The sequence below is a fragment of the Columba livia genome, chromosome 11 (assembly GCF_036013475.1).
Source record: "Columba livia isolate bColLiv1 breed racing homer chromosome 11, bColLiv1.pat.W.v2, whole genome shotgun sequence".
NCBI classification, from domain to species: domain Eukaryota; kingdom Metazoa; phylum Chordata; class Aves; order Columbiformes; family Columbidae; genus Columba; species Columba livia.
The window spans coordinates 19,083,340-19,110,969 of record NC_088612.1 but is presented as its reverse complement, the minus strand read 5'-3'; the positions used below and the strand labels follow the sequence as shown (position 1 = coordinate 19,110,969).

Here is a 27,630-nt window from a genome sequence, read left to right as displayed (position 1 = left end):
AGATCCATGATCTAAAGTGACTGGATTACGACTGCTAGATCTGATGCAACACAGGAGTGAGGGAACAGTATCTACACAGACTGCACAGACAGCAGGTTCACTTCACGTTGTACCTGAGCTCTGGGGGAAGCAGCAGAAACAAGAACAAACAGAGATCTGGGGCCAAGCTGCTTATTATAGTTGACCTGATCCAACACTTTGCTGCCAAAAGAGGGCAGCCCTGCCTACTGCTTTCCTCTGCCTTCCCATTCTTGGCCACTATGCCTTGTTCCCTGGCTTCCACCAGCTCTGGAAACCACCTCATTGCATAGTAAATATATTCCACTCATCAATCTAGCAGGAAGATACAATCGAAACAAACCAAACCAAACACACACACAACCACACAAATCCTTTTTGGGTTTTTTGGCTAACTTTTGAACTCAACCAACTCAGCACTGGCTCAGATAGACACCACAAAATGCAAAAAGGTAGACTACACAGCAGGGAATAAGAGGCTAAAAATGGAAAGGCAAAGCTTTGAAAAAGCAAAATCCTTTTCCCCTTTCCAGCATCTGCAAGCTGTTAGATCTTTGCACAACAACACACTTATTCTTGCAGCATATGGTTTGAGAACCTGCTAAGCAGATCCTCTGCTGCCAGAAAGGTGGTCTCAAAACACCCATTTGCCTTCCCGACAATTCTGGTGGGCTAATCCCGGCACTCAGCTGTCCCTGCAGTAAATCCCTTCGGGAAGCTACACTGGGCAAAAACTAACGTGAAGAAAAAGAGGTTTCGTGCCAGTCGCAGTCCCTGCACCAGCGTAAGGAGATGTGAGACCAGCAGCAGTGCCAGACCAAGGCAGAGAGCTGCATATTTCTCTACGTAGCAACTCGCTGCTGGGCTGCTGCAGCCGAACCACGGAGCGGAGCCCCTGCAGAAGCACACGCTCCGAGGCAGCTGCGGGTGAGCGAGCGGCCGCCAGCAGATCGATCTCAAACGAAAGCAGTGAACTGGGTTAGAGGCCGATTCTGCAGCTTGGGATCTGTGCTGGGGGCAGGGAGGAGGAGGGCTTAACATTTCTGGTTACACAGTATGAACCAAAGTCAACAAAATATGCAATCTGCTGATGAAATACGTCTAACCTCAAGGCTCTGTTTAAACCCAAGAGAGCTCTACTAAGATGTCTAATTTGGCACAGAACAGGATTTTACTCAGCCTTATTTACAGATAACAGAAACCAGCAAGGAATCCACTTCTGTAATGATATGGCAATATAACAATTCAGAAGTGCCTGAGCAACATAGTAAAAAACACAGAATAACTTTGTATAATACACTGATACATTTTTATAACTGGCCCTAGTCTAAAAATCACATTTTGCCTGGCTGAAGGCGTTACAGAAACTGAGTTTCACTTATCAGCTTCATCAGCGCAAACTCTCTTCCAGTTTTAAAAGGCAGAATACTTTTATCACAGTCAGGTAGGTCCACCAGACCACACTTCTTCAGGGACAAAGTACAGTCATTCAGAATACAAAATACAGAATCATAGAATAATTTTGGTTGGAAGAGACCCTCAAGATCATCAAGTCTGACTGTTACATACCTGTTCCCATTAAAAACTGGGGTTCACATCTCAGGATACTTAACATGCTAAGCTTTTAACATATTGCAACCACTAAAAGCCAACTTATGTAACCTACACTGTACTTTACCACTTAATGAAACCTAGTCATAGGACTACTCCATTTTACCTCATTTCTAACAATCTGTTTTTAAAGAAATCAACAAATTTCATAAGAAGTATGAAATCTCACTCAAAATTAGCTTTATGTTACATAACTTGCAAAGTTTACACAGTGTCACCTGATAACAAGATGCAAAAAATAAACCTCATAAGACTGTTCGCTACCCCAGCGCCACGCGCCTTGAACTCGCTAACAGCGACTAGAAACATGCGTTCTGTTTTCACTCAAATATTCAACCTACCAGGATTGTCTTTGGCAACAAGACCTTTGGAAAAGTCACTTGGTGTAGGGGAAGTCCGGCTGTCCCTTTTTGCCGCGTCAAGGTTGTTGCAATACTCCCACCTCTTCTGCTGGAGCTCCTGGAGCCAGTACGTCATATCCTGACGGGTCGCGGCCTGCAACACAAACCCCACACATCACTGCGTGTCTGTAGTGGATGAATGCACTAATTCCAAATGCAACTCAAAAAGCCCAATCCGGATAATTAGCCGACAAGCAAGGTATCGCCACCCAAAAGCAATATGATTTAAAAGAAATAACCACCTGTGTCCTCAGTGCATCCTGTGCACATTTACACATTCCTGACCTTCACGCCAAATCCATTTTCCATTAGAAGTAGTCACATGCATTTTTTTCTCCCATTTTACACTTAAATATTAGAAAACACGGCAGCATCTTTTATTTTACACACAAAGAGTTGTTTAGATATATAACTGTGGATCTGTATTATGGGAAACAAAGTCCCATATACACTCAGGAAGACTCTCATTTTCTTTTCTACTTCCTTGATTACCATCAGAAACCAACAAATTAACAACGCATTGTAATGCCTCCTACTTTAACGACTCAATCTACATACTGTACTGCTTGATGATCCCACTAGCTAACTATCTTCTATAGAAAGGTTGAATTTAAAACAAACCAACCTACGTGAATATTTAATCTACAAACCTACAGTCATTAACATGAGCATGCAATAAGTGAGCAAGAATTCAAACATCTTCAAGCTTCAGAATCACAGCGGTACAAGTCATTTCAAGTGTGGCAAATGACAATCTACAGTAATCAACAGGGAACTAAGTGATAGTAACTGACATTGCTCTTGGAAAAGTCATTTTTATGACCGCACTCAGCCACTAGTGCAGAACAAGCAGCTGGCACTAGAACAGGGTGAGCCTGGGAACCAAAGGGTGACACTTGTGAACAGACGCTCACCTACGCCCTTTGGCTGTGAGCACCCAGAGCACTTACCTCTTGGCCAGCCTTTTCCCTCCCTTCTCCCAAAGCGCTTGGTGGCATTACCAACTAAAAACTCTCATTGGGCAAATGACCGTGTCTGCTCTTTAAAGACAACTTAACTTCAAAGAGCTCTGTGCTCTGTTTATCACACCTGCAGAGGGTATCTGCGCAGGGCATGGCTGTAAAAGAGTGAAGAGCAACCAGCAACACACATTTCCTTATGAAGGAGCTGCAGTAAGTGCTGCACAAAGCACATAAACAGCACACAGACTTGTCTTCATTTTTGTGATGAGAACACTTTTGGTCTAGTCAAGCTGATGATCCATTTCCCATCACGTTTTGACCCCAAGAGCAGCTAATTACAAGACAGAGCATAAGCAATACGGCAAACAAGAACCGATGCTTCCCCAGGGTGCTCCCTCTGGCTCAGCAATCTTCATGTTTAACAATCAGAGAGGGATTTTATTTTACAATTCGGCTTTTTGTACCCACATGAGCTTTCACATCCACAACACCCTACGACAAACAGCTCCCAAGCACTGTGCGAGGAAATGAGCCAGAAAACAGGCAATTATTCCCAGAGCTGCTGCTCCAGTTCCAATCTGTACATCACACACAGAAGAGATAACATACGTATATCAAGTAAACATTCAAAAATCAAATCAATTAGTGAAATAAACCAAAGAGTGGTCCAAGAGGACACTGCAGGTTCACTTTTCTCGGTTGGTAAAGATAGGAAAGAAAGACCTTTCTAATCTGAAAAGGAAATCAGTTTCATATATTTACTCTCCTCTTCTCACAGGAAACTGGAGGAAAACACTTCCCTCATAAAATAGACATGGGAAAAGAATAGTTTAGAAGTGTCTATGAGGTTTCTCGGAAAGTGTCGAAGAACTGGACACTGGGAAACATCCATCCACACAGCTATGACAGGCAGTTTTGGAATGACCACAGCAGCAGGCTTGAAGTCTGCAGACTTAAGCCACTTTTTGCAAAGAGTAAATGTCCCCCCTTTCTATTTCTAGTGCAAAAGTATTTCCTTTGGAGTTCATCCAGTGGCAAGTCTTCATTTCTGGTAAATCTGAGAGCTCACCTTCCCTTTAGCCAGACTTGCCCACGGGCCCTGTAAAGCAGTGTTCCACTGTGCTCCAGCAGGAGCCACCAAGAATTCAAAGAGTTTCCCCTAGCACGGGGTGCAGGACTTACATGGTTCTCTTTGCTACCACAACACAGCGCATGAGGCAACCTCAGTTATACCTACAATTAAATTCTGCCCATGACCAGTTCAACTTCATGAGCCTTTTTCACAATTTGTCCCATTATCCTTTCCCCAACAGTCTTTAAAAAACCATTGACTGGTTTTGTTGGAGTTGCTCCTGCTTGTTGCTTTTAAATTCCCAGTTGCACTTGTTCCCTGCTGAGCAGCACATCCGCATCCTCACTTTATACGTGATGTCGTCGTTACGCATAGGGCCGGTTTGTCGTTCTGATCCTTCAGCGTAAGAGTAAAGCAAAGCAGTACAAGTTTCTCACTCCCCTATTTAAGTAGTTCTCCCAAGAATTGCTCAGCACCCTGCTGCTGCACCCACCCATTACTTTGCCTTCTTCCCTTCCCATACACGGTCTTGCTTCTCCTTTCCGCTCCCTTTGAACAGTTTCTGCTGAGTTTCTGTAGGCATCTTAATTATTTAATTTACAAGCAAAAGAGTATCCTGAGAATCTGCTGAGTTTTGTTTAAACAAAATTAATCTTTGAAGCTTGTTGTTTGAAATTGACTTTTTTTCTAAAACCACACCTAGAATATTTTCAGGCTCCCTCTTTCCCTCCTCCTAAACAAAATACAGAACGGAAAACACTTTCTTAACTCACTTGACCTGTCAAAGAACATTTCCAGGCTTGCTCCATTTCTCATGACTTCTCTTAAGTATTTGGCTAGTGCTCACCATGAGAGACAGAACATTTTACTACGTACAGCACCAATTATATTTCACAAAAAAAAAATCTTATTTGTACTAAACTATTGCATGGCTCTGCAGCAAGAAAGAACTTTAGCCAGTCACGTTTTAACTGAGGCATTTCCGTGAGAAGAAAAGCCACCATAAATGCCATCTGAACCAGTGCAAGATAAGGTATTATTATTGCAAACTTACAGACAACAATAGCAACAAACGACACCGTAAGTGGAAAGACTCAGTCCCACGCATTTTTCAATACAAACGATGGAAAAATATTGTTTACTTAAAACCATGTCCCGATACTGTCCCGCTAAGGATGCTGCAGGAACCGCCACCTTCCAATGCACACATCACACAAACACAAGAATCATTTGGGGAAAACAAGCACCCCCTGGCACACTCTACCTGGACCCAGTGCTGGAACACGGATGCCAATAGCAAACGCTTTCAGGAAGAGTCCAAGGGAATGCAACAAGCACATGTGCCATTTGGAGGAAACTCATGAAAATTCTTGCCACAATCCTTTTCTGAACACAAACTCTCCCTCAAGCTTTTTTGTAAAAGGCAACATCACTAGAAAGTTCGCATTTCCGCAGATTTGTTAATCCTGCTGCGCTCAAACGGCAAATTTGGAGCCAGACGGCTTTGTCTGGAGGGCAACCCGATTTTTAATTAAAGCGGTGTAACCACCAACCAATAAAATTAAAAGAACAACAACAACAAAAATAGGATCAGCTCAGAAAACAAATCACCTTCACTGTCGAGCTTCCCTGCAAGCTGAGTCGGGCTCTAACGGTGTTAGGTCCTAAGACACTTGAGCTCAAGCACCCCATTATTAATCACTGCCACATCCTTACGAGATTAGTGACAAAATAGAGTAAAAGCCCCTACTAACCCTGATTTCGGCAAGTTCAGTGTCCAGTACTTTCAAGGATCTGGGCTCCCAAATCCAATATCCCAGAAAAGGTGTTTTCTTTAAGGAAACTGTGTGATTTCTGTTCCACTCCCAATTCACCACTATTCGCAAACACAATCTATTCAGTACCGTTTGCTCTGCTTCTTTACCTAAAGTGATGATACCTGTTGCATATTTTAAATCAAAAAGCTTTGTACACACACTTAGCTTCTTCTAGTGTACTTTAACTGTTGGAAATATACAGAAAAGCCACAATCGTGCAAGTGTGAGGTTGGTTATCTACATTTCTAAATTACGAACAATTTGCTTTATTTACTGTAAAGGCTACAGAATATCTTTTTCCTGGAATTGTTCTTGAACTGAGAAATAAACCCCAAGTATGTCACGCAGTCCTCTGCTCCCATTAAATGACACAGACTGAGCAGCCCAGATGATGAAATCATTACATTAACAAAAAACTGAGGCATTATGAAGAAATAATGCATTCCTCAACAGCACCATCATTCCAATCTGGAATTCTAATTGCTTATTTCTCATTGCTCTTCTCAGCTTATAATGCTGAATAGGAAAGAGCAGATCATGGGATCTGGAAATTTTGACCAGGCTGCAAATTGAGGAAAACAAGGCATGTGAGTTAGAGGGTGAAGGCTGCATTTGACTTTATTCCTCGTGCTCTGTGTGTAATGTTTTCTTGATAGAATAAATCACATTTGATTTCAGCAGATGCTGGGTCAGTCAGTGTGGGGGGGGGTGGTTAGTTGCATTTTTTTGTTGTTTGGTTGGGGCTTTTTAGTGTTGATTTGGTTTGGTTATGTTTTTTTGTGGGGGCTGTTGTGTTTTGTTTGGGTTTTTTTTGTTTGTTTGTTTTTTGAATTTAATATTTTTAATTCAATCTTAATTCTATTTCTACTTAATCCAGCTGAAAGATGTTTTAAAGGCCTTAAAGCACTATTACGGTGGGTAGAAGGAAATGAAATCCAGCTGCAAAAGCCTTATGCCTTGGTGAGTCACACAGAAGGCCAGTCGGTCCTGCAATATCCCTTAAGATTGTCATTAATTCTTTATTTGTTATACAAACACCTCTAATGTACCAGCGCTTTTACGGACAGTGAGTTGGCCACTGTAGGGCAAGCATTGTAACAATAGGAGAGGTAGAAGATAGTTATTTTTTTTCTGCTTATAGCAGCAATGACCTTGACTTCCTTACCTGGCACCTTTTCTCAACCCCCATAAGCGAAACATTAAGAGAACTCCAGTCCATGCAGGTTCTTTCCCAGAGAGCATAGGAATAAAATGAATACAAGACATATGGGCAGAACAGTAACACCACAGACTAAGATACCAAAAAAAAAACCCCATGACAAGGAAACCCCCTGTTCATTATGCTTGTGCATCAGTATTAAGTATCTTCATGACTGCAGAAAACACCCGAGGCTGCTGCTGGCGCACTGTTTGACACACTAGTAACTTATCACACAAGTGGTATATACTATTTCCCAACAAAGGCTGTGTATTGAAAAAAGAATCCTCAAAACCAAACATAGATTATGGATTTTCCTGGAGATTCCCACATTAAAATAATCACTAGATACTAATTAAAAACAAACCTCAAACTATCAAAAAATCAAAGCTCACACCAAGTCTGCAGTTTTAATTTCTGTAATGTAAAAACTCAGGCTAACAAGGCAGGTTCTTGGAAAGTAAAAAAACCTTATTACAGCTATACAAAAAACCCCATACTTTTTACACTCAACTGCATGCAAGACTACTGATTATACTGCTTTTCCTTAACCACATATACTTAAAATCACAATCATACTAGTTTTCCAGTTAAACAACTTGCTTATTTAGCAACGTATGTTAACGATTCTTTAACAAACATTTATACTTATCAAACCAGAACATTGAAGAAGTTTACACAATCATGTTCTAGAACCTCAGCATTTATTACTGCTCAAAACTCCGCTGTTAAGTGCATAAGAAAGATCTTTTCCGATTTTCAATAAGAAGTTTATTTTACTTTAATAACTTCAATGATTGTACTTAATATTTAATATTAAATATCTTGCTAAAGAACATAGTTCACATGACAACTCACACTCAATGCACAACACCACTCCTTGTGGGAAATAGGTGCCTTAATAGCAATAAAAAATAATGCAGAGTCTATTGAGTGGAAATGGTTTCCTTGGGGTTTTTTTTCCCGGCCGTGACAATAAAAGCAAGATATGCAAACCAAACATTTACCTCTCGGCCCACGAAAGCCCAAGTCCCTGCACAGACAATGTGATAAGCAGCCTCTGCTCCTATCAGGAAACAATTCTCTCTCCTCCTCTTCCTTCCTCCCAGAGCGGACCAGATGAAAACTTCTGCACACACCAGCTTTTCAACATAAACACCCCAAAAGTGAAACCCAACCGCTCCCTCCCAGCTTCCAACCCCACAAGTCACCGCATCTCCTTGGAAATCCTGTTTCCACCCAGACGTTTGCACAGAACCTACTCGGTCCTGCTGCAGCGGGAACAATCTTCTTCCCCCTCAGAAAAGCACTTTTAAAACGACATGGGGGTCGGGATGGACCGCTAGGGATAGCCTGGCATCTACTCTAGGTTTGCGCGATAACACTTTTTGACTTAAAAAAATATACTGGAAACGCAGCGGAGGGCGGTCCGGCTTCGGGGGCGCTTGGGGGAGGGGGCCGGGCCCCCGGGCCTACCTTGAGCACGGCCACGGCCCCGCCGGGACTGTGCACCTCGAACGCGGCGGCCTCGTCCCCCGCGGCGGCGGCGCCGGCCTCGGGCTGGTGGTAGCTGAAGCAGGCGGAGGCGATGTCGAGGTGCCCGAGGGGCAGCGCCTCCTGCGGCCCCTTGAAGTAGTAGAGGTAGCAGCGGCGCGGGTCGAACACGAACCAGCGGCTGCGGAAGCCGCGCAGGGGGCCCTTGCCCGACAGCTTCTGCAGGTACCCGCAGAGCTTGGGGGGGCCGGGGCCGGGCTGCTCCCCCGCCGAGCCGCCGCCGGCCCCCGCCGCGCCCTCCTCCCCCTCCGAGCCCGCCGCCGGCATCGCCTCGCCCCGCAGCCGACGCCGCCGAGCCCGCCGCGCAGGACCCGCCTCGGCCCGCGCCGCCTCACGGGACTTGTAGTGCGGCCGCCGCGGCGCGGCGCGGCCCGGCCCAGCCCCTCCCGCCGCCGGGCCTCGAACCCCCGCCCCAAGCACGGCTGGAGGGCCGGGCCCGAACCGCCCCCGCTGCCCAGCGCGGGACGGCGAGGACGCAGCCCCGAGCGGCGGCGCCGTGCTTCGGCAAGCCGGCACACGCTGCTGACGTGGAAGGGCACCTACCGGGGACACCTCGGGCCGCCGCTGCAGCGCCCGGGCTGCGCTGCTACTTGGGTGACCGCATTTAAAAGTGTTTTCCGAATCGTGGCCTACGCCACAATCAGATTAAAACCCTTCTCGTGTTCAGTTGTAGCCTCCTGTTCTGAACCGCATCTCTGCCCCAGAGCCTGCCTGCCTTGCAGCAGTAACCAAAGCCGCACAGCACCGGCACCGACTCTCCGCAGGGTTGGATCCTACTTACCAAACCCTCACTGCTCTGCCTGGGGAGGGGAGTTTAAAAATCACTCCCAAATCCTCTTGTTTATGGGAAAAATTATGGAGCATGCAGGCAGCAACAGGTAAAAAGCTGAAGCTTACAGTGTTTAGACTTGTGAATGGCTACAGGCCAAACTGTTCATGTTTTTATGTTTCACTGAAACATCTAGCACATTTTGGACTCTAGTGAGCTTCTAGCGTTAATAATAGAGAACATCTGCAACAGAAATCTCCACTGCTAACAGAGTGAGCTGCCACAGGGAGGTACACATCATTTCACAGAATTTCTCCCTGTGTTTGGGACACAGTACGTGCCTGTTTCCATTAAACATGCCTAAAGCTCTGGGTACAAATAGAGAAAAATAGTCTGATGTGGCATACCAATCCAAAAATGGGAGGAGACAATTCTATGTGAAACAACATTCAGCTTTTCATTCTCAACCTTAAACGCAGCACAAAGGTTTGCTGTCAAAGTAGTTGTTGCAATGGTTGGAGCTGATGTTTGCAATGGTGTTTTTATTAGTATTATGCTACTTATGAACCAAGTTTCACTGAATTCTGACAGTTTGGAAATTCAAGTTATCCAGAAATCCTAAATTTCCCAGAGCTTGTCACTCTGCCCTAATTTTTAAATATCTTGATTAATTTCTCAACAAAAAGTAACTGCCTCATCTGCCAGACAATATTTTAATTCTGTGCTAACAGATGTAAAGGATATAAAGCACCTGAGTATTCAGTGTGGTTGTCCATGGGTTCCACTTTGATGTTGACATAGGGATTGCAGTATTCTTGAGTCCTTCCCTCTGGATATCACCTACTGATAAGAAATGTGTTGAGTGAGGAAACAGCCAGTGCTCTGTTAACAGACAAACTTGAGTAATTTGTTATACAAACTGAGGTGTGGAAGTTATCTCCCCAGGCAGCTCACATGGCTTGAAGTGTGATCCACTGAAAGATTTAAGTATTGCAAACTAAGGCTAGACAGGTTTTTAAATTTTTTAAAATGTTTTTGTTTGTTTGTTTCAGACTAGAATGACTGATAGTGCTTCATTAAAATTTGAGGCTTTGTTAGTCAATGTGGAAAGTGAGAAGGGCTGATCCTGCTTACTCAACAGGTCACAAACATTTCTTCCATATATTCTGCTTGGTTATCTTCTTCCCCAAATACAAAGTGTTCTTGGTCTCCTGGTAGCATCACACTCTTTCTTGGCAAGTGTCATGTGCCAGAACATGAGTTACACAGGGAAAACACTGATTCTCTTTAGAAGCTTCCAGTTTCTTATCTCAGTCCTCTAGACAAGCCTAAGTGCCCCAGCATTTGTCACTGATGTGTTACACTATCTCATCAGTTCAGCAAGGCCTGGCCTTGTTCTTGTGCTGAGCGCCCATGACTCCTACTCGCTGTCAATAACTGCATCTCCCAGCAAATCACACAATCAACTCCCAAATCCTCAAAGCTTTTGCTGTCAGTACTTCTCTTTTTAAATGTGCTGTTCAGCTTCCTTACAACACTCAAAGTGGGAGAAGCCCCTAATTTCACAGCTGATTCATGTAAACAGAAAGTTCCCCTTCTTGGGAAATAAGTTCCTTATTTCATGTGTGCCTTTTTTTTTCACAAACAGATGCGCATGTGGGCTGGTAAAGAACTTACGTCTAAGTTGCTGTGGTGAACATAAGTGCAAACAATGCTTTTCCTTTACCTGCTTCTTCCTTTCCTGTTTTCACGTCCAGAATGCGCAGATGTTATAGGTGACAGTCTGTTGTTAGTGAAAGTCTAGAAAAGAAATACAAATAACATGTCAGAAGACAAGATTTCCCTCCTGCCCAGAGGTGAGGGCCAGTGAAGATTTTGGTCTTCATAACCACAGTGCAACAGCCAAGTGAATTTTACACATAGCCAAACAGCAGTTATACTCCCAAAAGAACCACAAGGCTTGTCAAACATGAAAATATTTGAAATACCATTCTCCTGGTGTGTTTATCTCTTCTAAAAATTAATTAATGTTTTAGTCATAGCACTTTCAGCTGAACAAGGCCATCCACTATGCATAAAAAAGGAAACTGTACTTACTCTGAAAAATGAGATACTGGTCTAAGTCATTACAATTGTAATGGTTTTCTCTTACAATGAACATAAGCATTCATAGTTCTTGAATAAGTTCATAATTTATCCTGAATAAGTTCATATTTTATCCTAAAAAAAGGTAAATATGCAAGAAAAAGAGAGAGTCTATCCTTAGATACAGAGGCAGAGAGAGCAGAGCTGGTGTATATGCCCAACTTGTGCTGTCCTGTTTACTGAAGTGCAGGGAGCACCGATAAATTAGAGCCAGCACACCTGTAACCGTGCTTTTGGTTAAAGTGAGACTATAGCTCCAAAATTAGAATGGCTGAGAGTGTAAACTGCTTCCTTTCACAAAACAGAAAGCAAAAATGACTTTATTTCTTATCTGATACCTTCTGAGATCTAGGGTTTCACTTAGAGATGAAAGCCAGAAGTTTTCAGAGCTTGCACTAAACATCTGCTGGTTTTTGTTTTTCAGAGCAATGAAACTACAGACAACTGTCCCCCTCAAACCCTCTCGCACACAGTATCAGCCCAAGCCTGTATACTGAGACAGAGGCGGAGCAGTTACTTTTACTCTATTTTAACAAATATTTGGCAGGTTCTTGCAGAATGGTATCTGTGACTGTCACTGCCAATATAAATACTGCCACTCAGCTATAGCTTGATTATGCGGAGTACTTGCATGTAATATTGCACCACATTCTTTCAAATGGTGAATGGTTTTGCCCTACTATTATTTCAATTATTTGGATGTCAGGAACCAAAAGCTTTCCTAAGTTATTTTTAACCAACAGAGACAAACAGGCAAAGCAATTCTCCAAATTACTGTTTCTGATGCAGTCTGACAAGTCGTTCTATGTTTCCTTATATGCAAACAAGTCATTCAAAGAATTCCATGGTCTATATATTTCAACTGATAGGCAATGTTTCATATTCTTTCCATTCTCCAGTATTGTTCTTTAAACACTAGATGGTGCTGCTTTTCTGTGTCACATTTGCCATTTCTGTTCCACTCTCAAAACAGAAAAAAAAAGATACAAATGGTGAATGAGCAGGGAAGCTTATCTGTAGTTTCTGATTCAGCAGGAAGACCTAATTTAACTTCAGCTGTCTCATATGAAACCAGCTGAATATGTGACATTAAATGCATTGTTCTTACTTATTTGTTGCACTGCATCTTATCAAGAACTCTTCACTATGAAAAAGCAATAATTATAAAATTCAGTGAATGGCAGCATTGATTCCTAGTTACGCATCTGGGATCTGACTTGTAAAGATATCCAGGCAAGTTGGGAGCCATGTAGAGGAAAGAGAGGAAAATTAGACCCTTTCTGAAGAGAAAAGCAGGGACTACTTAACTGTAGCAACAAACTGGGCAATCCGTATGCACATAATTGTTGGCTTGTCAGCATTCGTGGAGATGCAGCCTGGCTGGAGGACTGCACAGAGCCTGGCAGGGATGCTGACGAGGACAAGCAGGAGAACTCAGAGTACTGTCGTAGAGACAAAAAGATGAATGGGCAAGAGATATAAACACAGATAATCACATAATTAATAAAACACAATTATTTCAGCTGCTTACAGTGGAACTTAGTCCCAAGTGTATACTTGATTCCCAGTGGAGAATATGTATGTATAATGGGGACTTATGGAAATGTCTAGTAAAAAGAAAGATCAGAGGAGACCACAGAATAGACTTTAACAAAAATCTTCATAAAATTCTTTTTTTTGTGTGTGTAATTGTTTCATAATACATTAGATATAACAAGAATGAGGCAAGATCCAGTGGGATAGAATGGATCACAAAAGTTCTATATCCACTGTCTCACAGAGTGAGAAATAACTGAGTGAAGGGGTGCTTAAGGTTACCTTTATTCCCTGTACAGCAGCGTAAGCAATGCTGGGCTGAAGAGTTTAAAGATGAACCCAGAACATTCACTCATGGGATGCTCAAAATCACTTTTCGTAGTCAGCCAGATTTTCTTGGAACAGGAAAGAAGAAGATGTTGGAGAACGATCCTGCAAAGTATGAGCCAAGAGAGAAAACAAAAGACAATTAATGTTGGAGTCCGCCATCCATAAACGTTCCTGTGGTCAGCAGTCTACCATTGCACTATCAGACGGACAAAGGGGATTTCTTTGGGACTAGATGGTCAAATCAGAGAGGTGGACTAGTAAATAGGAAGATAAACTGGTCTTGAGCTGCAGGGATTCCTTGCCTTGCTTTATATAAATTGTAATATTCTGCGCAGGGTACTAGTTCATAACAGAATTGCAAAATGCGTAAGAGAAGTCCCCAGACTGCAGACTTGAGTCACCAGATTAGCAAAGTTTCTAGTGCACAAGACAAACTACCTCGCATAGAACCAGCAAGAGGAAAAGAGGTGACAGGGAAAAGTGTATCAGTACTGTACAAATACAGGGATGTTTGTGCTTGCGTTTACCTACAGCATTTAGTGGAGTCGGTTTTTTTTTACTATTACTTGCTCCTATTTAGTTCAGAAGGACAATTTTAACGTGTAGATACTACAGGTCTACTGGGTTATATATTTGTCTGTCAATCTCACCTTGCTGAATAATCTACAAATATATGGTATTGTTTACATAACAGTTCTGCAGCCCATCAGTGTTCTATGATATCACATCTCATTAACATTAGAGATTTTCATTTATTCCTATTAAGAGTTTACATTTTCCCAGGTGCAGTGGCCGCTATGAACATTTGCACAACCCGCCTGCACTAGCAGAGGTGGCACAGAACTATTCTGACTCACAGTAATGCTATCACGGCGTGTATCTAGTGCAGTGCCTCAAGGGTCAGTGCTGGGGCCAGTACTGTTCAATATATTAATCAATGACTTGGATGAGGGAATAGAGTGCACTATCAGCAAGTTTGCTGGTGACACCAAGCTGGGAGGAGTGGCTGACACTGGAAGCTGTGCTGCCATCCAGAGACCTGGACAGGCTGGAGAGTTGGGCGGGGAAAAATTGAATGAAATATAACAAGGGCAAGTGTAGAGTCTTGAATCTGGGCAGGAACAACCCCAGGTTCCAGTGTAAGTTGGGGAATGACCTATTAGAGAGCAGCGTAGGGGAAAGGGACCTGGGGACCTGGGGACAGCAGGGTGACCATGAGCCAGCACTGGGCCCTTGTGGCCAGGAAGGCCAATGGTACCTGGGGTGGATTAGAAGGGGGTGGTCAGTAGGTCAGAGAGGTTCTCCTGCCCCTCTGCTCTGCCCTGGTGAGACCACACCTGGAATATTGTGTCCAGCTGTGGCCCCTCAGTTCCAGAAGGACAGGGAACTGCTGGAGAGAGTCCAGCACAGCCACCAAGATGCTGAAGGGAGTGGAGCATCTCCCGTGTGAGGAAAGGCTGAGGGAGCTGGGGCTCTGGAGCTTGGAGAACAGGAGACTGAGGGGTGACCTCCTTAATGTTTACAAATATACAAAGGGTGAGTGTCAGGAGGATGGAGCCAGGCTCTTCTCCGTGACAACCAGTGACAGGACAAAGGGCAATGGGTTCAAACTGGAACACAGGAGGTTCCACTGAAATCTGAGAAGAAACTTGTTGGGGGTGAGGGTGGCAGAGCCTGGCCCAGGCTGCCCAGGGAGGTTGTGGAGTCTCCTTCTGTGCAGACATTCCAACCCGCCTGGACACCTTCCTGTGTAACCTCATCTGGGTGTTCCTGCTCCATGGGGGGATTGCACTGGGTGAGCTTTCCAGGTCCCTTCCAATCCCTCACATTCTGTGATTCTGTGATTCATCCCTTTTCAGGAAGTAAATCAAATATTCTAGAAGAGGGTAAATGTATTTGTCAAAGCTGAATGGGATGAAAAAAAAACCCTAAAGATGGTAAACTGAAAGACACTTAGATGTGTCACTTATAATCTATAACTGATATAACCTTATCTAAAAATAGGCAGATTAAGGCAGGCTATTTGGTCTAGAATCCAGGCTGCATTCATTACAGGAAAATAATTTTGCAAGAAATCTGTCTTGCTATTTGTTTCTGCTCAAGACAAACATTACCAGAGCAGCTTCTCCTGTGGTTTTCTGTTTTGGAACTTCTGGCTTTGGCTTTGGACAAAGACAGGAAGCACGTGGAAAACTGAGGAAATACAGATTCAAGAGTCAGTCACAACATTCAAATCTGGAGCCAAAGAAACCCAAGTCCTTTCTAACTCAGACAGATATCCAATAATAGTATTATCTAAGAAAATGTGAGGGGGAAATTATCCCATCATATCCAGCCAGCTGCTCACCTGTACCCTATTTTGCTAGCAATATATGCCAAATTTTCAATTACATTAAGCCACTGGCTTACCTGCCAGTAACAAACACTTGTTCTGACCCTGCTACATTAGTGTCCATGGAAATTTTGCACACGTCTAGAAAAGAGATCTGTGCCCTAGAAAATATACAAAGTACAGATGATTGAGAAGGGGGAAATGTTAGTCCTTAAACACTAAGCCATGTTTTTGTGGCATGTTTTCAGAATTGCTCCAAAACTGCTTCGGTTTATTGAAGGCAAATGTTTTCCATTCTCCCCACCTCAAATGCTAACTGCCTCTTGCAGCACCACCTTTTATGCAGTTACAGGTGAATAAATAAGTTAAAGAAGAAATAAAACCCAAAAAAAAAGGCCAGTTTGGGGGAAGAAATCAAACCTTCTGGCTCATTCTCCTCTTCATTACGCTACTCTCACAGCAGCCAAAAGCCAGGACTTAGAGCAGAATTACGTGTTTTTAATCAAGAAAAGGCTCTTTCTCAGTATTTAGACTCCCTCCTGTGCTTTCTGGAGGACTCTGCATACAAACTATACTTCTTATTCCTCTTCAATAATGGACAAAATACAACCCTTCATAATAAAGACATCTGCAACCTCACACACACTTCAAAAAGAGCTGGTGACATAGCTGTTTGGGCTCATCTTCTGTAAGAATCTATCTACAATTTTGACCAAAATATCTTATATCTTCTTGCACTCTGCATTTTTGCAATACAACTGTATTGAAGACAGAAATCCAATTAAGAGGCATTTCTGCTCCTTAGATCCCAAAGCAGTCGGAATGTTCCAGAAGTGCTTTTAGCTATTTCCATGCTGTTCAGTTTGATTTCACTGACCACGTGCATTCAAAGCAGCATCAGGCCAATACTCCATTCTCTGCGGTTATTGACATTTGACTACAACTTTTTCTGGTTTTAAACAAATTATTTTTATCAGCTCATTATGCTAATAGATGAAAGATGCAAAACAGTCAAATCATAAATCTCTGCCACACATCACAGGTGATTATAAATCAAAGCTGACAACAAAAGCCCAAGCTTCTCTTGTGAGCCAACAAAACCATTACAGTAAAACAAAAAAGGGATCGAAATTATTTCATGAATTCAAGAAGAAACATGCAGCTACCAACAGTACCACACTGTCACTACTAGCAGAAATGCTAAAGAGAAGGATGATATTAAATAGAAAGCAAATCCCATTCACAAAAAAGAAGTCAGCCATGAATCTTGATTTAAAATTATCACAACTGCATTTTCCTCCTGTTCCTATAATGGATTTCTAAGCTAAAAAAGAGTTTAGAAATTGGCTGCCTCAGCAACCATAGAGGTGATTGAAGGTCCTCCTGAGGGGCAGAACGAATCAGTAGCTGACCAGGGAATGTCCTTGAGTCTCTTCCCTTCTGCACACAATTCATCATTTTCCCTCTATTTTTTTAGCGGGACATAAAAATTACAATTACAATTACAATCAAATCCCATTGATTTGTAAATTATTAGATTCATTAGCAGTAGATTACTATCAATTCAAAAATTCCACCTGCTTTATAATTTAAGGTAAATAGGACAGGGAAAGGCAGGAGGTTCTGTAGGTTTCAAACCCCAGGTGACTGAATCAAGGTGCTCGGGTTTCAGCACAGGATTCATTACCCCTCAGTTTCATTTTACTAAGTAATGATTTTTACAGGCTCTTCTCACATAATAGGCTTAATTTTCCCTGCGCACCCTACCTTTTCTCTCCACTTTTAGACCCAAGATTTATGCAGCAGACAAACAGCGTTCTACCAGTTTTCTGCTGGAAATGAGCAAAATCATGAGAATATCCCATAAATAGGTCACTAATTGGTATGCTCTTTAACAAAACTACACTTTTCAATACGTGGATGCAGTGGACTCTATTTCTACAGCTGTCTGAAAAAGAATAAGCCCCAAACTTCTTGGCAGACCTGAGAGATTTGAAGCCAAACCTCTGGCACTACATTAGTTCTCTGCCTAGCATAAAATACACAAGGAAGATTCCCAAATGCACCTTCAAATGATACGCTGACATTTTTGAAGGGATATAACACATCTCAAGTTTCTTCCCAGGAGGAGTTTGGTCAAAATATGAAGATGCTGTTTCAAATATTCGCTCTGGCTTTACCAAAATGTTTTATCAAATGCTTACGCATCATGTTGAGGCCAGTGGTGTTTAGTGGTAAGCCTGCAGCCGCTTCTTGTACAAGATGTACTCATTTCAAGCAAACAAATGCAAGGGAATATTGGCTGAGTTCACTGTGTGGTTTTACAGAAACAGCAACGCAGCGCAAACTCAGATGTCTGCGTTCTTTACGAGACCTCAAATAGTCTATGTTTAGATCAGTAAAGCAAGAACGTTCAAACAAAATGTGTAAGGCACAGATGATGTGTCTAAGGAAGATTGTTTGCATTTTTCACTAGGCTCAGATTAACTGTTCCTGTTTTAATAAATCAAAGGGACATCCTAGAGATAATGGTGCTGTTTAGCACAAGTGGCATCGTACTGGATCCTTACATCTAAAGGCTTGTTGCTCACAAGATTTGCTTTGACTTTTTCCTTCCCCACTAAGGCGCTTTATTTGATTAGATGCTGAGCACCATTTCAGCTGAAGCTGAAAATCCCTGTCTGCAGGGCTGGAATCTGAGGCACGGAAGATTCAGCTTCCAGACTTGTGAACCAGAATAGATTTTCAAATCTATTAAACATTTTGTGAACTTGAAGAATGTTTGCTGATTACACCGTTTGTTACATAGATTTCCTTCAGTTCTCCTGGCCACTATTATCAAACATTTCCCTTATCTGTCACATGCAGCTGGAATATTTTCTTTCATTTTAGATATTGTCTCGTAAGGACAAAGACAATAAAAATATTTGCAGTATATCTGTTTTCCATCTCTGACAGTGCCTGCTTATTAGTATTTCTTCAGAAATAGAATAATTTATTATCTGCAGTTTCTGTTTCGTTGTGTTTGCATTCCTCGCTTGAACAAAGCAAAATGTCATTTAGGGACTGGATCTGAAGGCTGCATGCTGAAGTGAGGAGGAGTCGTCTTGTTGAGATCAGGCCCTCAGGGATTGCTGGTTACTGCAGAATTATTACAGTGAGAAGAAGAGATTCCTCTAAGCAAATCAGGCTGGACCTACTGTATTAATAACCCAGTATTTTCAGACCTGAAAATACAAAACTCCTCTGGATACCAGCTATTCCCTCTACTTTTTCAGCTACATAACTGGAAATGGAAAATACTGAGAATGAGTCATGTGAGATTAAGTCATCCTGTCAGGAATATTTGCCAGAAAACTCTGCAAAAGCCAAAACTTCAAAATGTCTAATAAGAGTGACTTGGGCAGCTGTAAATTCTAGTGCTACTGTCATTATTAGTATATGTGAAATGCCAATAGGGAATATATCTATATTCCCTTATCGTATTTGGTTTTATCATTAAAAGAACAATATTCACTAAAATCACCATAAAATATATGAAAACTTTTATGCATATGAAAAGCCCCACTGAATCTCCTGGAATTTAATTTATTTCTGTGAATACACACATTAATTAACCTATCTGTTTAGGCAGAGCAAACGCAGCCTTTCAGTTTCAAATTACACCTAGAGCGAATTCGCTCTGAATCAGCAATGTTTGCCATGTGCGAAATCTTCTATCTGAAACCAAAAAAGACCATTTTGGTTAAAACCCCAATATTCTTTTTCCTCTCAGGGTCTACTAGGCCATAATGACAGAGTTGAACAGATTCCTAAGTAGAAGATAATTTCCTTTTAATGGAGGGGAAAATATCTGCTGAATATCAATTTATTTCTAAGTGCCACTGAAGCAATCCTGAATATCAGATTGCTAAAACCAGATGACTAATGGTCAGCCTGAGGTCCCTCGAGGAGCAGCCCGTCCCCATGGGGGTGGAAGGCCCATTAAAAAGGGGGATCTGACCTCCCCGGCAGGACCTGTGCAGATCCATACTTGCCCAGGCTGAACTGAGAACTGTTTCCACCAGGTGAACAGAGGCACCGTGTACCTGCTTTTCTCACGGAGCTTCTCCTGAGGGACTGGACCAAAGTCTCCAGTTATCCCCCTTCCACGATGAGCTACCGTTCCGTACAGTTTGTTAAAGCACAGGATGGACAGCAAGCTTGGTCCGAGCTGAATTGCCCAGGCTGTGCTGAAGCCCACAGCAATGAGCCACCTTGCTCCTGGCAGGCTGCTGCATCCACTGATCTCACTTGAGAAAAGTTACAGTAAAAAAGGAGCAGGCTGGACTGGTGCCCATAACCCTCTTTAGCAGAGTTTAGAGACTCTGGCCTACATTTTCAATCAATACAGCCTCAGCCTGCATGTGCACGAACTGGAGAGGAGTCGACAAGTCAGCATGCACGCCAGAGTAATCATGCACACACAAAATAGATACAATGAGAGTCATGGATTTATGTATAAAAATATTTGGATCTGAGCAAATCTTAGGTGAGAAAGAACAGAGGGAACGAGTAATCTGCATTGCAACAGCAAAGCTGATGCGCTTGGCTTGTCATTAGGCTTGCAAATTAGGGACAGCATTTGCAGTAGGGCATTTCATGTGGTGTTCAGAGTGTAAAAGGGCTTTTACAGACCAGAATGGCAGAACTTCCAGTTAAATAAAGGCACTTCCATCTGTAATGCTGATGCTCTTTTAATTCTGCCAAGAACAGTCTCTTCCTTTTCCCTACCAAAGGGAATTCGATAGTCACTGGGTGTCATTAAGATCTCTACAAGACACCCAGAACTGCAAAATGATACAGAGGAAAAAGCAAAACATCTGTTCACTATGTCTTTCACTTCTGTCTCAGACACACACATCTTTCTAAGGGCACAATTATAATTTTATTACCTTTAATGTCTTCCTCATCAAATTTCATTCCACTATCTGTCCTACCTGAGGTGTACTGGGCAATAACATTATAAACTCTCTTTAATCCTGCTGTTATTTCAGCCCAAATTGATTTATTAAGGATGCTGAGCTGAGCAGTGTAATATTTCCCATTCCACAAATGTATTGTTACCAAAAACTCTAGCTTACTTTATATTCTGTTATTTCAGAATATAATCTGAGTCTATCCAGGTCTCTAGAATATGAGTCTTTTGCAAAAAAAAAAATGCTTATTTGTTTAATTTTTATGGACATTTCAATTTTCAGGGATTTTAATTAAAGTCATTCTTCTTATTATGCTGTTTTCATAAAAACCAACAAACACTGGAACCGATTCCATCTCTGCAAGAAGATAGTGTCATATATGGTGCCTTACCTTAAGCTTTACCTTAATTCAAAGAAAGGCTTCTAGTCAGAACAGCACATTTGCCACATGTTGAACAGCTGGCACGTGAGCCCCGCTGAAGATGACATACATGGGTCATCTGAGACCGAGATGTTCCACAGCAATCAAATATAAATCTCATTAACAAAAACATTGTGGCAGACAAACTGCAAAACATCAGATAATGCATGTGTAAATAATAAAAGTTGAATTAATTCATTATTGTGTTTTCTCATTAAAAAATAGCATGGATCACCTATGAAGACTTCAATGTAGCACTCGTCACTGTTGTAAGGCAAACAAGCCAGTGTAACTCACACAGGATAAGGCAGAAAATACAGGAAACTTCCTGCAAATCACCAGCTGTGGCTACCGAATTTCCAGAGAAAACAGGAGAGCTGATAGGAAATAATGATGTTCACAAACAAGAACCCATGAGGCGCTGCTATCACATGATGAAGAAAATGAAATCCAATGATACTGAAAGACAGCAAAACTTAACAGCTAGAATTAAAGGTACATTCAGTCACGAAAGGGAAAAAAGTTAACCCATTCTACTGATCAATATCAGATATTACTGAGACCAACATCACACAAAAGGAAATGAGTAATTGTATGGAAAATTAAAAATCTACATTTGAGACAGAGTTGAAAATTCTGCAAAAGGAGTGTTGTCATTATAGGGCGTCACAGTCCAACTAGTGTGTGTATCAAGAAAAAAATACATACTGAAACTGTTCTATAAAATCATTAAGTTTTCACCTAACCTGCTTCAAAAGTGTTTAAGTTTGCCCTTGAAAGAATAACTTCATGAATTTGATAAAATTTGAAACTTTCTGTGTAATTATCTACAGTTTTAAATCAGTAATTAACCACAGTTTCATATTTTTGTTTCTGGCATCATAGATTCTATACGGAGTCCTGTATTGCACGGCCAATGGTACCTGGGGTGGATTAGAAGGGGGCTGGTTAGTAGGTCGAGAGAGATTCTCCTGCCCCTCTGCTCTGCCCTGGGGAGACCACACCTGGAATATTGTGTCCAGTTGTGGCCCCTCAGTTCCAGCAGGACAGGGAACTGCTGGAGAGAGTCCAGCGCAGCCACCAAGATGCTGAAGGGAGTGGAGCATCTCCCGTGTGAGGAAAGGCTGAGGGAGCTGGGGCTCTGGAGCTGGACAAGAGGAGACTGAGGGGGGACTCATTCCTGGGGATCAATATGGAAAGGGGGAGTGTCAGGAGGATGGAGCCAGGCTCTTCTGGTGACAACCAGTGACAGGACAAGGGGTAAAGGGTACAAATTGGAACACAGAAGGTTGCACTTAAATCTGAGAAGAAACTTGTTTGGGGTGAGGGTGGCAGAGCCTGGCCCAGGCTGCCCAGGGAGGTTGTGGAGTCTCCTTCTCTGCAGACATTCCAACCCGCCTGGACACCTTCCTGTGTAACCTCATCTGGGTGTTCTGGCTCCATGGGGGGATTGCACTGCATGAGCTTTCAAGGTCCTTTCCAATCCCTGACATTCCGGGATTCTGTGAAATCTAAATAGTTAAATGAAGTCATGACCTGTATGATGTTATGGTGCCACCTTGTGATGTTGCACCAGAAGCGCCTCTCTAACATGTGCAAGGAGACAAAAAAACCAGCCCTGGGGAAAAAAAGGCAAGGAGGCTGTTTCTATGAGATTACAAGAAATTGCAAAAGATTTTTTTTTTTTCTTTTTTTTAGTCTGTTGACAAAGAGGAGCATGTGGTCAGTGACTAACAAAAGAGCAGTCAGCATGTTAAGAATATATTAAAAGGGCACAAGAGCACAAAGAACTGCAGCAAAACAACCAGCTGCTTGCTTCCACACAGATCCAGTTACAGGCATATGAGTTAATTCCACTGAAGTCAGCAGAGTTCCTGAAAATTAATATGGAAGTAATGAAGACCAGATTTTGGGCTGCAGGATGTTCTAAAGCTCGACTTACGGTATTCCCTTAAAACAGTAATAATGTGTGTTGATATATAACTTAGTTATGACTTGCTTTTTGACACTGTTTTATTCCCTTCCACCAGCTCCTTTTTGTCCCTAAGATGCTTTGACTCTACACAAACTAGAGATAACACACACACTTAGCTATTTTAATAAAGGCATTAGGTAATTGTTTTTCTTTGTCCATTTTTGAAGGCAAATACAGAAATGTCCATTCATATTTAAGACCTTTATTCAATACAAAATGTATGTCCTCTTGCTTTTAAGGCCAAATCCAAAATTCTTTTAAATCTAAATACCTTTTACTGTTTCAGCTTCTTTCCAAATTGCCTGATAGTTTGTTTTGAACAAGTAAGCCCAGTTGAAGAAACACTTGCTAGTGAATTCATAAGATTCTGTCAACTAAGAGAGTGCAAATGCAGAGCTGCTTTAGAAATCTACCCCTTACCTTTCCCATCAGGTGGTCTCATAACTTGCCTACTACAAGGTAGAAGCGTTTTGCTCCAGCAGCATTTAGAGCGTGTATCCCTTCCAAACTCCAGGAACATCCTGTGTTGCTCAGGTTTTTGTTACAGATTAACATAAATCCAAGAAATAAAGTGTTAGGAGAACTGCATATATTTGTACCTGCAGCAGCCTGCAAGAATTCTCCTCTACCTGTGGACAGATCACTCCTCCACAGGCTGCTCCTGATCTCTGTTGTTTCTCAGCTCCAGGTTAACAGCTGACTGCAAGGCCAAGAGTCTCTTCAACTGCTTGGTGACATTCAGGCCAGGGAGGACAGAGGGAAACAACACACCAGCACATCCCAAGGCAACTGATGTCTTCCTTTAAGTGGGGAGGATGATCTAATTGTGGAGTGACACAGCATCAGGTAATAGAAATTTTAAAACATAGAAAAAGAACACTGCTGTCAAAGGGAACTGACCTATGTCATCCGCAGCAGATCCTTTTTGTCTGAATAATCGGATCCAAAATCTTGCAACCTGGTATTTTACAAGGCATACTAATCACAACAAAAAAAACACATCTCATGAGGATCTCAAGATTAAATATGTGTCTTGAAAGAAACAAAAAAACTATCAGGCTGACAATTCAATGAATAGGAAGTCATTTAAACATAATTTCTCTTAATGCCAATGTCTTGTAAATTGTTGGAATCAGCCAATACATCTAACTAAATCTGCTTAAAATGAAAAAGATTGAAGCTTGAATTCTCTTCTTAATCAGATCTGAATAGCAGGACTGATTTATACTAATTTTAACTTGGGTAAGTAAATCAATTCAGGCTCTAATTCCTTTGTCTGAACAGAAACCAGTAGGAAGAAAGATTAAAATGCTTTAAACATCACTGAATATGATCACTCTCAAAATATTTTTAAAATAAATGTTCTTACTAACATACAAGTTTCATTTTCACTCCGCTACCTTAAGCAATTCTGTCCTGCATACCTTGAATATCCAAAATTTCCATCAACAGTTTCAATGTTCAAACAATACTGCTAGACAAATGTTTCTTCTTGATGCATACTGTGTAAATCCGAACAGCGAGCTCCATTGCAAGCTCACCATATGTAATAGGTTCCGACGTAGATAAGCATCATCATCCCTACAGAAATGGTAAAAAGATTAATTTCTCTACTTTAACAACTTTTTCAATAAGAATAACACATCCCGTCCTTCGACAGATTTAACTTTACAATGATTGGAATAATGACTGCAAAGGAAATTAGTGTGTGCTTAGCCCAAAAATTCTCAGAGCACAACAGAATGCGTCAAAAGTTTTAATTGTGATGACTTTGATACAGAAGCCATGTAAGTGACAGAGCCCTTCTATTGACTGTTAGAACAGCAATACACATCTGATTGTCTTCAGGCCCCAGTACCTGAACAATACTGGAATTTAAAAAAAAAGAGCTGATTTCCAGCTGGAGAGGGAAGAGAAATATAGAGCTGCATTCATGCATTTTATGGGAAAGATTGCATAGCTGGTTTAGAAAGAAAATGTCTTTTCGTGTCCATAGTAGTAATTCTGTGCTTCTTTAACTTCTTCATGAGTTACAGATGATCATATTCTTCCACTCAACATTATCAGCCCATAGAGTGAGTAAAATGCAAGACCCTTTTGAGAATAAGGACACTATTTTAACATTTCTCTTGGAAAGAAACAAATCTTGTATGCAGTTATCATATACAAAAGGCAAATATTTCAAGTTTCATAAGGACATGACAACCCATAAAACACTGGTTGAAGGTCAGCACCAAACCCAGCAAGTGCCGTTTCAGGGACCGAAAGGCAAACCTGGGCCGTGGTTGTCTTCAACACGGGGAGCTCCGCCTTGACCGCAGTTCTGTCACCTAAGGGAATTTCCACGCAAGATCCCCAGCTCTACAACACAGTGATAGAGGCATGTCATTATTTAAGGCCCGTGCTTGCTTTCAAATACTCTTGGAAAAGTCAAAGCTAATCTTTCTGTCATTTTTTTTTTGCGTTTTTAAGAGCAGTATTAAATATCCATAAATATAAAAACTATGTGGAAATACCTTTAATAATATTCTAATTCTGTATGTTTTATAAAAGAAAAAAGAAAATAAAAACAGGGAAAAAACAAAGAAAACCCACAACCCAACGAGCAACCACCTTTGCCAGATTGCTTGGCCAGCAGCAAAGATAAAAATGGGACTGATCCAAATATCCTGTAGATCACATGATGCGTCTGTCTCTGTGGACAAGAATTATTTCAGTACGTTCTGCTGAGTTCTAAGAAGCCATAATTAGAGGACAAAAGCTCCCAAAGTGCCTGAGATTCAGAAAGGCTGGACTGGCAAGTCATTTCTGATACCACTGGCTCACAGAAACGTCTTCAGATTCTTATGTGGAAAGTACTGCAAAGAAAAGAAAGATAGAAACACGTGTCATTATGCACAACAATTTCCTCCAAGTACAAAAATGAAGGTGCTGTTTAATGAATCTGAATCTCTTCTCTCATGCTCTCAGGAACATTTAAACATTCTGGGAGAGATTTCCATCTTCTGAAAACATTAGCTCAGGGGACCAAGCTCAGCACCAGATTAAATCAAGTATAAATTGACCTATGGATTGGATATACAGCAGAGCTAAATGTTTCCCACTTGCACTTTTGCTATGCTGCAGCATTTGGGTTTCTAAACAGGCCAAGTTAGGCAGATGAATTTGTTGTTTCTCTTGCTAGGACCAAGAGATCCTGATTGCTATCTTCTTTCTATCTGCAGGACGATGAAGGCAAGCAGCAAGCCTCATTACTGCCATCGCTTTTCAGAAAAGCTCTCGAGCATCTTAGCAGCACAGTAAAAGACAATTTAAAAAAATACTAGCTAGTAATCTCTGTTCGGTGTCACGACAATATAAACAGTATGTTTCTTTCTTTCTTGGCTGAAGTCAGAAGGGATTATTGTGTATTTTTTTGAATGTAAATACCATAATTTTGATGCCTACCATTGAAAGAAAACCTCAAAGGTTTGGAGTATTTGAGATGCTGGAGAGTTCTGGATGTACAGTTTGGGGATTTTGTTTTACAAAAAGAATGCTCTAATGTAATCACAGCAATTTGATTTGAATCAGGAGTTCACTGGAGAAAGTTCTGTGGTATGTGGTATGTATTTGGAGGAGATAACATTTTACATTCACAGGGGTGCCTAGGAACTCCGTATAAAGGAATTGATTTAATCTGTGTGACACTAAAAGCTGTTATACAGAGCAGCCTGGCACACTAGCCTACATATTGTGATGCACAGAACTTACCGGCACTAAGGTTTTAGAAGAAAATCATTATAAACTTTTTGTTCACAACTCAAGAAATGTCTAGAGCCCCACGTTAATCCAAACTCTTGAGAATCTAAGGCCCACACAGGCAATATCTAGGAACTAAAAAATCCACAGGATTGTATGTGAAAACATTTTAGACATAACTCCTTAAAAAAATCCATCCAAATCCAATGCACTGGAAATCTATTTGTTGGAACTTTTCTGTATTTCTATCAAAGTGTCATTTTATGAGATGCACGTTTCCTCTAGGAGAGCTTCTGTTAGTTCAGCTCGAGGTCAGACTGGAGTCAGGACAAACTGCTACATGGGCAAAGGCCCACAGAGCTTTCAGAAATACTATATTTCTGATGACATCTTTTTGTTGAATCTGTTGTTTCTCTGTCCAGTTCCGGCAGCTCCCAGGCGTTACTAACACCATATTCCTCTCAAACTCCATTTCAAATTGTTATAGTGTGTTTCACCCTCAGGCATTCAAATAAGCTTAAACTTCCAGGATGATTTATAAAACAATTTCCTGTGGAAAATGTAACCAGTCTTGTAGAACAGAACACTTAGCTGGTGCCAGTTCAGAGTGCTAATACTTACATTAAACTATAAGCAGCTTCTTAACGGTACCAATTTTGAGTGAAATAAACCTACTGTGATAAAATTTTCAAAACTAGCAACTGTCATTATCATTTACAGCTTACTCGAGCTTCTGGAATAACAGCCAAAAAGTATATCTCTTCTTCCCTGCTCAACGATTACCAGTGTT

General features: G+C 41.6%; 2 protein-coding genes across 21 annotated transcripts in view; both read right to left on the bottom strand.

Annotated features, from left to right (window-relative positions):
- TBC1D2B (TBC1 domain family member 2B) overlaps nucleotides 1-10,216 on the bottom strand; it is a 33,313-nt gene extending 23,097 nt beyond the window's left edge. For 5 of the 9 annotated variants that reach the window (XR_010475464.1, XR_010475466.1, XR_010475467.1 and 2 more), the window contains exons 1-2: nucleotides 8,556-8,980; nucleotides 1,971-2,124 (exon numbers count right to left, since the gene is read on the bottom strand). Coding sequence is in view for 5 of the 9 variants with exons in the window: in XM_065077015.1 (XP_064933087.1) it covers nucleotides 1,971-2,124; nucleotides 8,556-8,900 (499 nt within the window). In the remaining 4 variants the exon portion in view is untranslated. Of the gene's footprint in view, nucleotides 1-1,970; nucleotides 2,125-8,086; nucleotides 8,278-8,555; nucleotides 8,983-10,153 lie in introns of those variants that run through there. The other 4 variants (XM_065077017.1, XM_065077016.1, XM_065077014.1 and 1 more) reach the window with 4 other exon arrangements.
- A 14,625-nt stretch (nucleotides 10,217-24,841) lies between these two features.
- The window catches only part of CIB2 (calcium and integrin binding family member 2), a 46,700-nt gene continuing 43,911 nt past the window's right edge, over nucleotides 24,842-27,630 (bottom strand). For 11 of the 12 annotated variants that reach the window (XM_021283328.2, XM_005515446.3, XM_021283324.2 and 8 more), the window contains one exon: nucleotides 24,842-25,957. In XM_021283328.2, the coding sequence (XP_021139003.2) occupies nucleotides 25,936-25,957 (22 nt within the window). In that variant the 3' untranslated portion in view covers nucleotides 24,842-25,935. The remainder of the gene's footprint in view (nucleotides 25,958-27,630) is intronic. The other variant, XR_010475468.1, reaches the window with a different exon arrangement.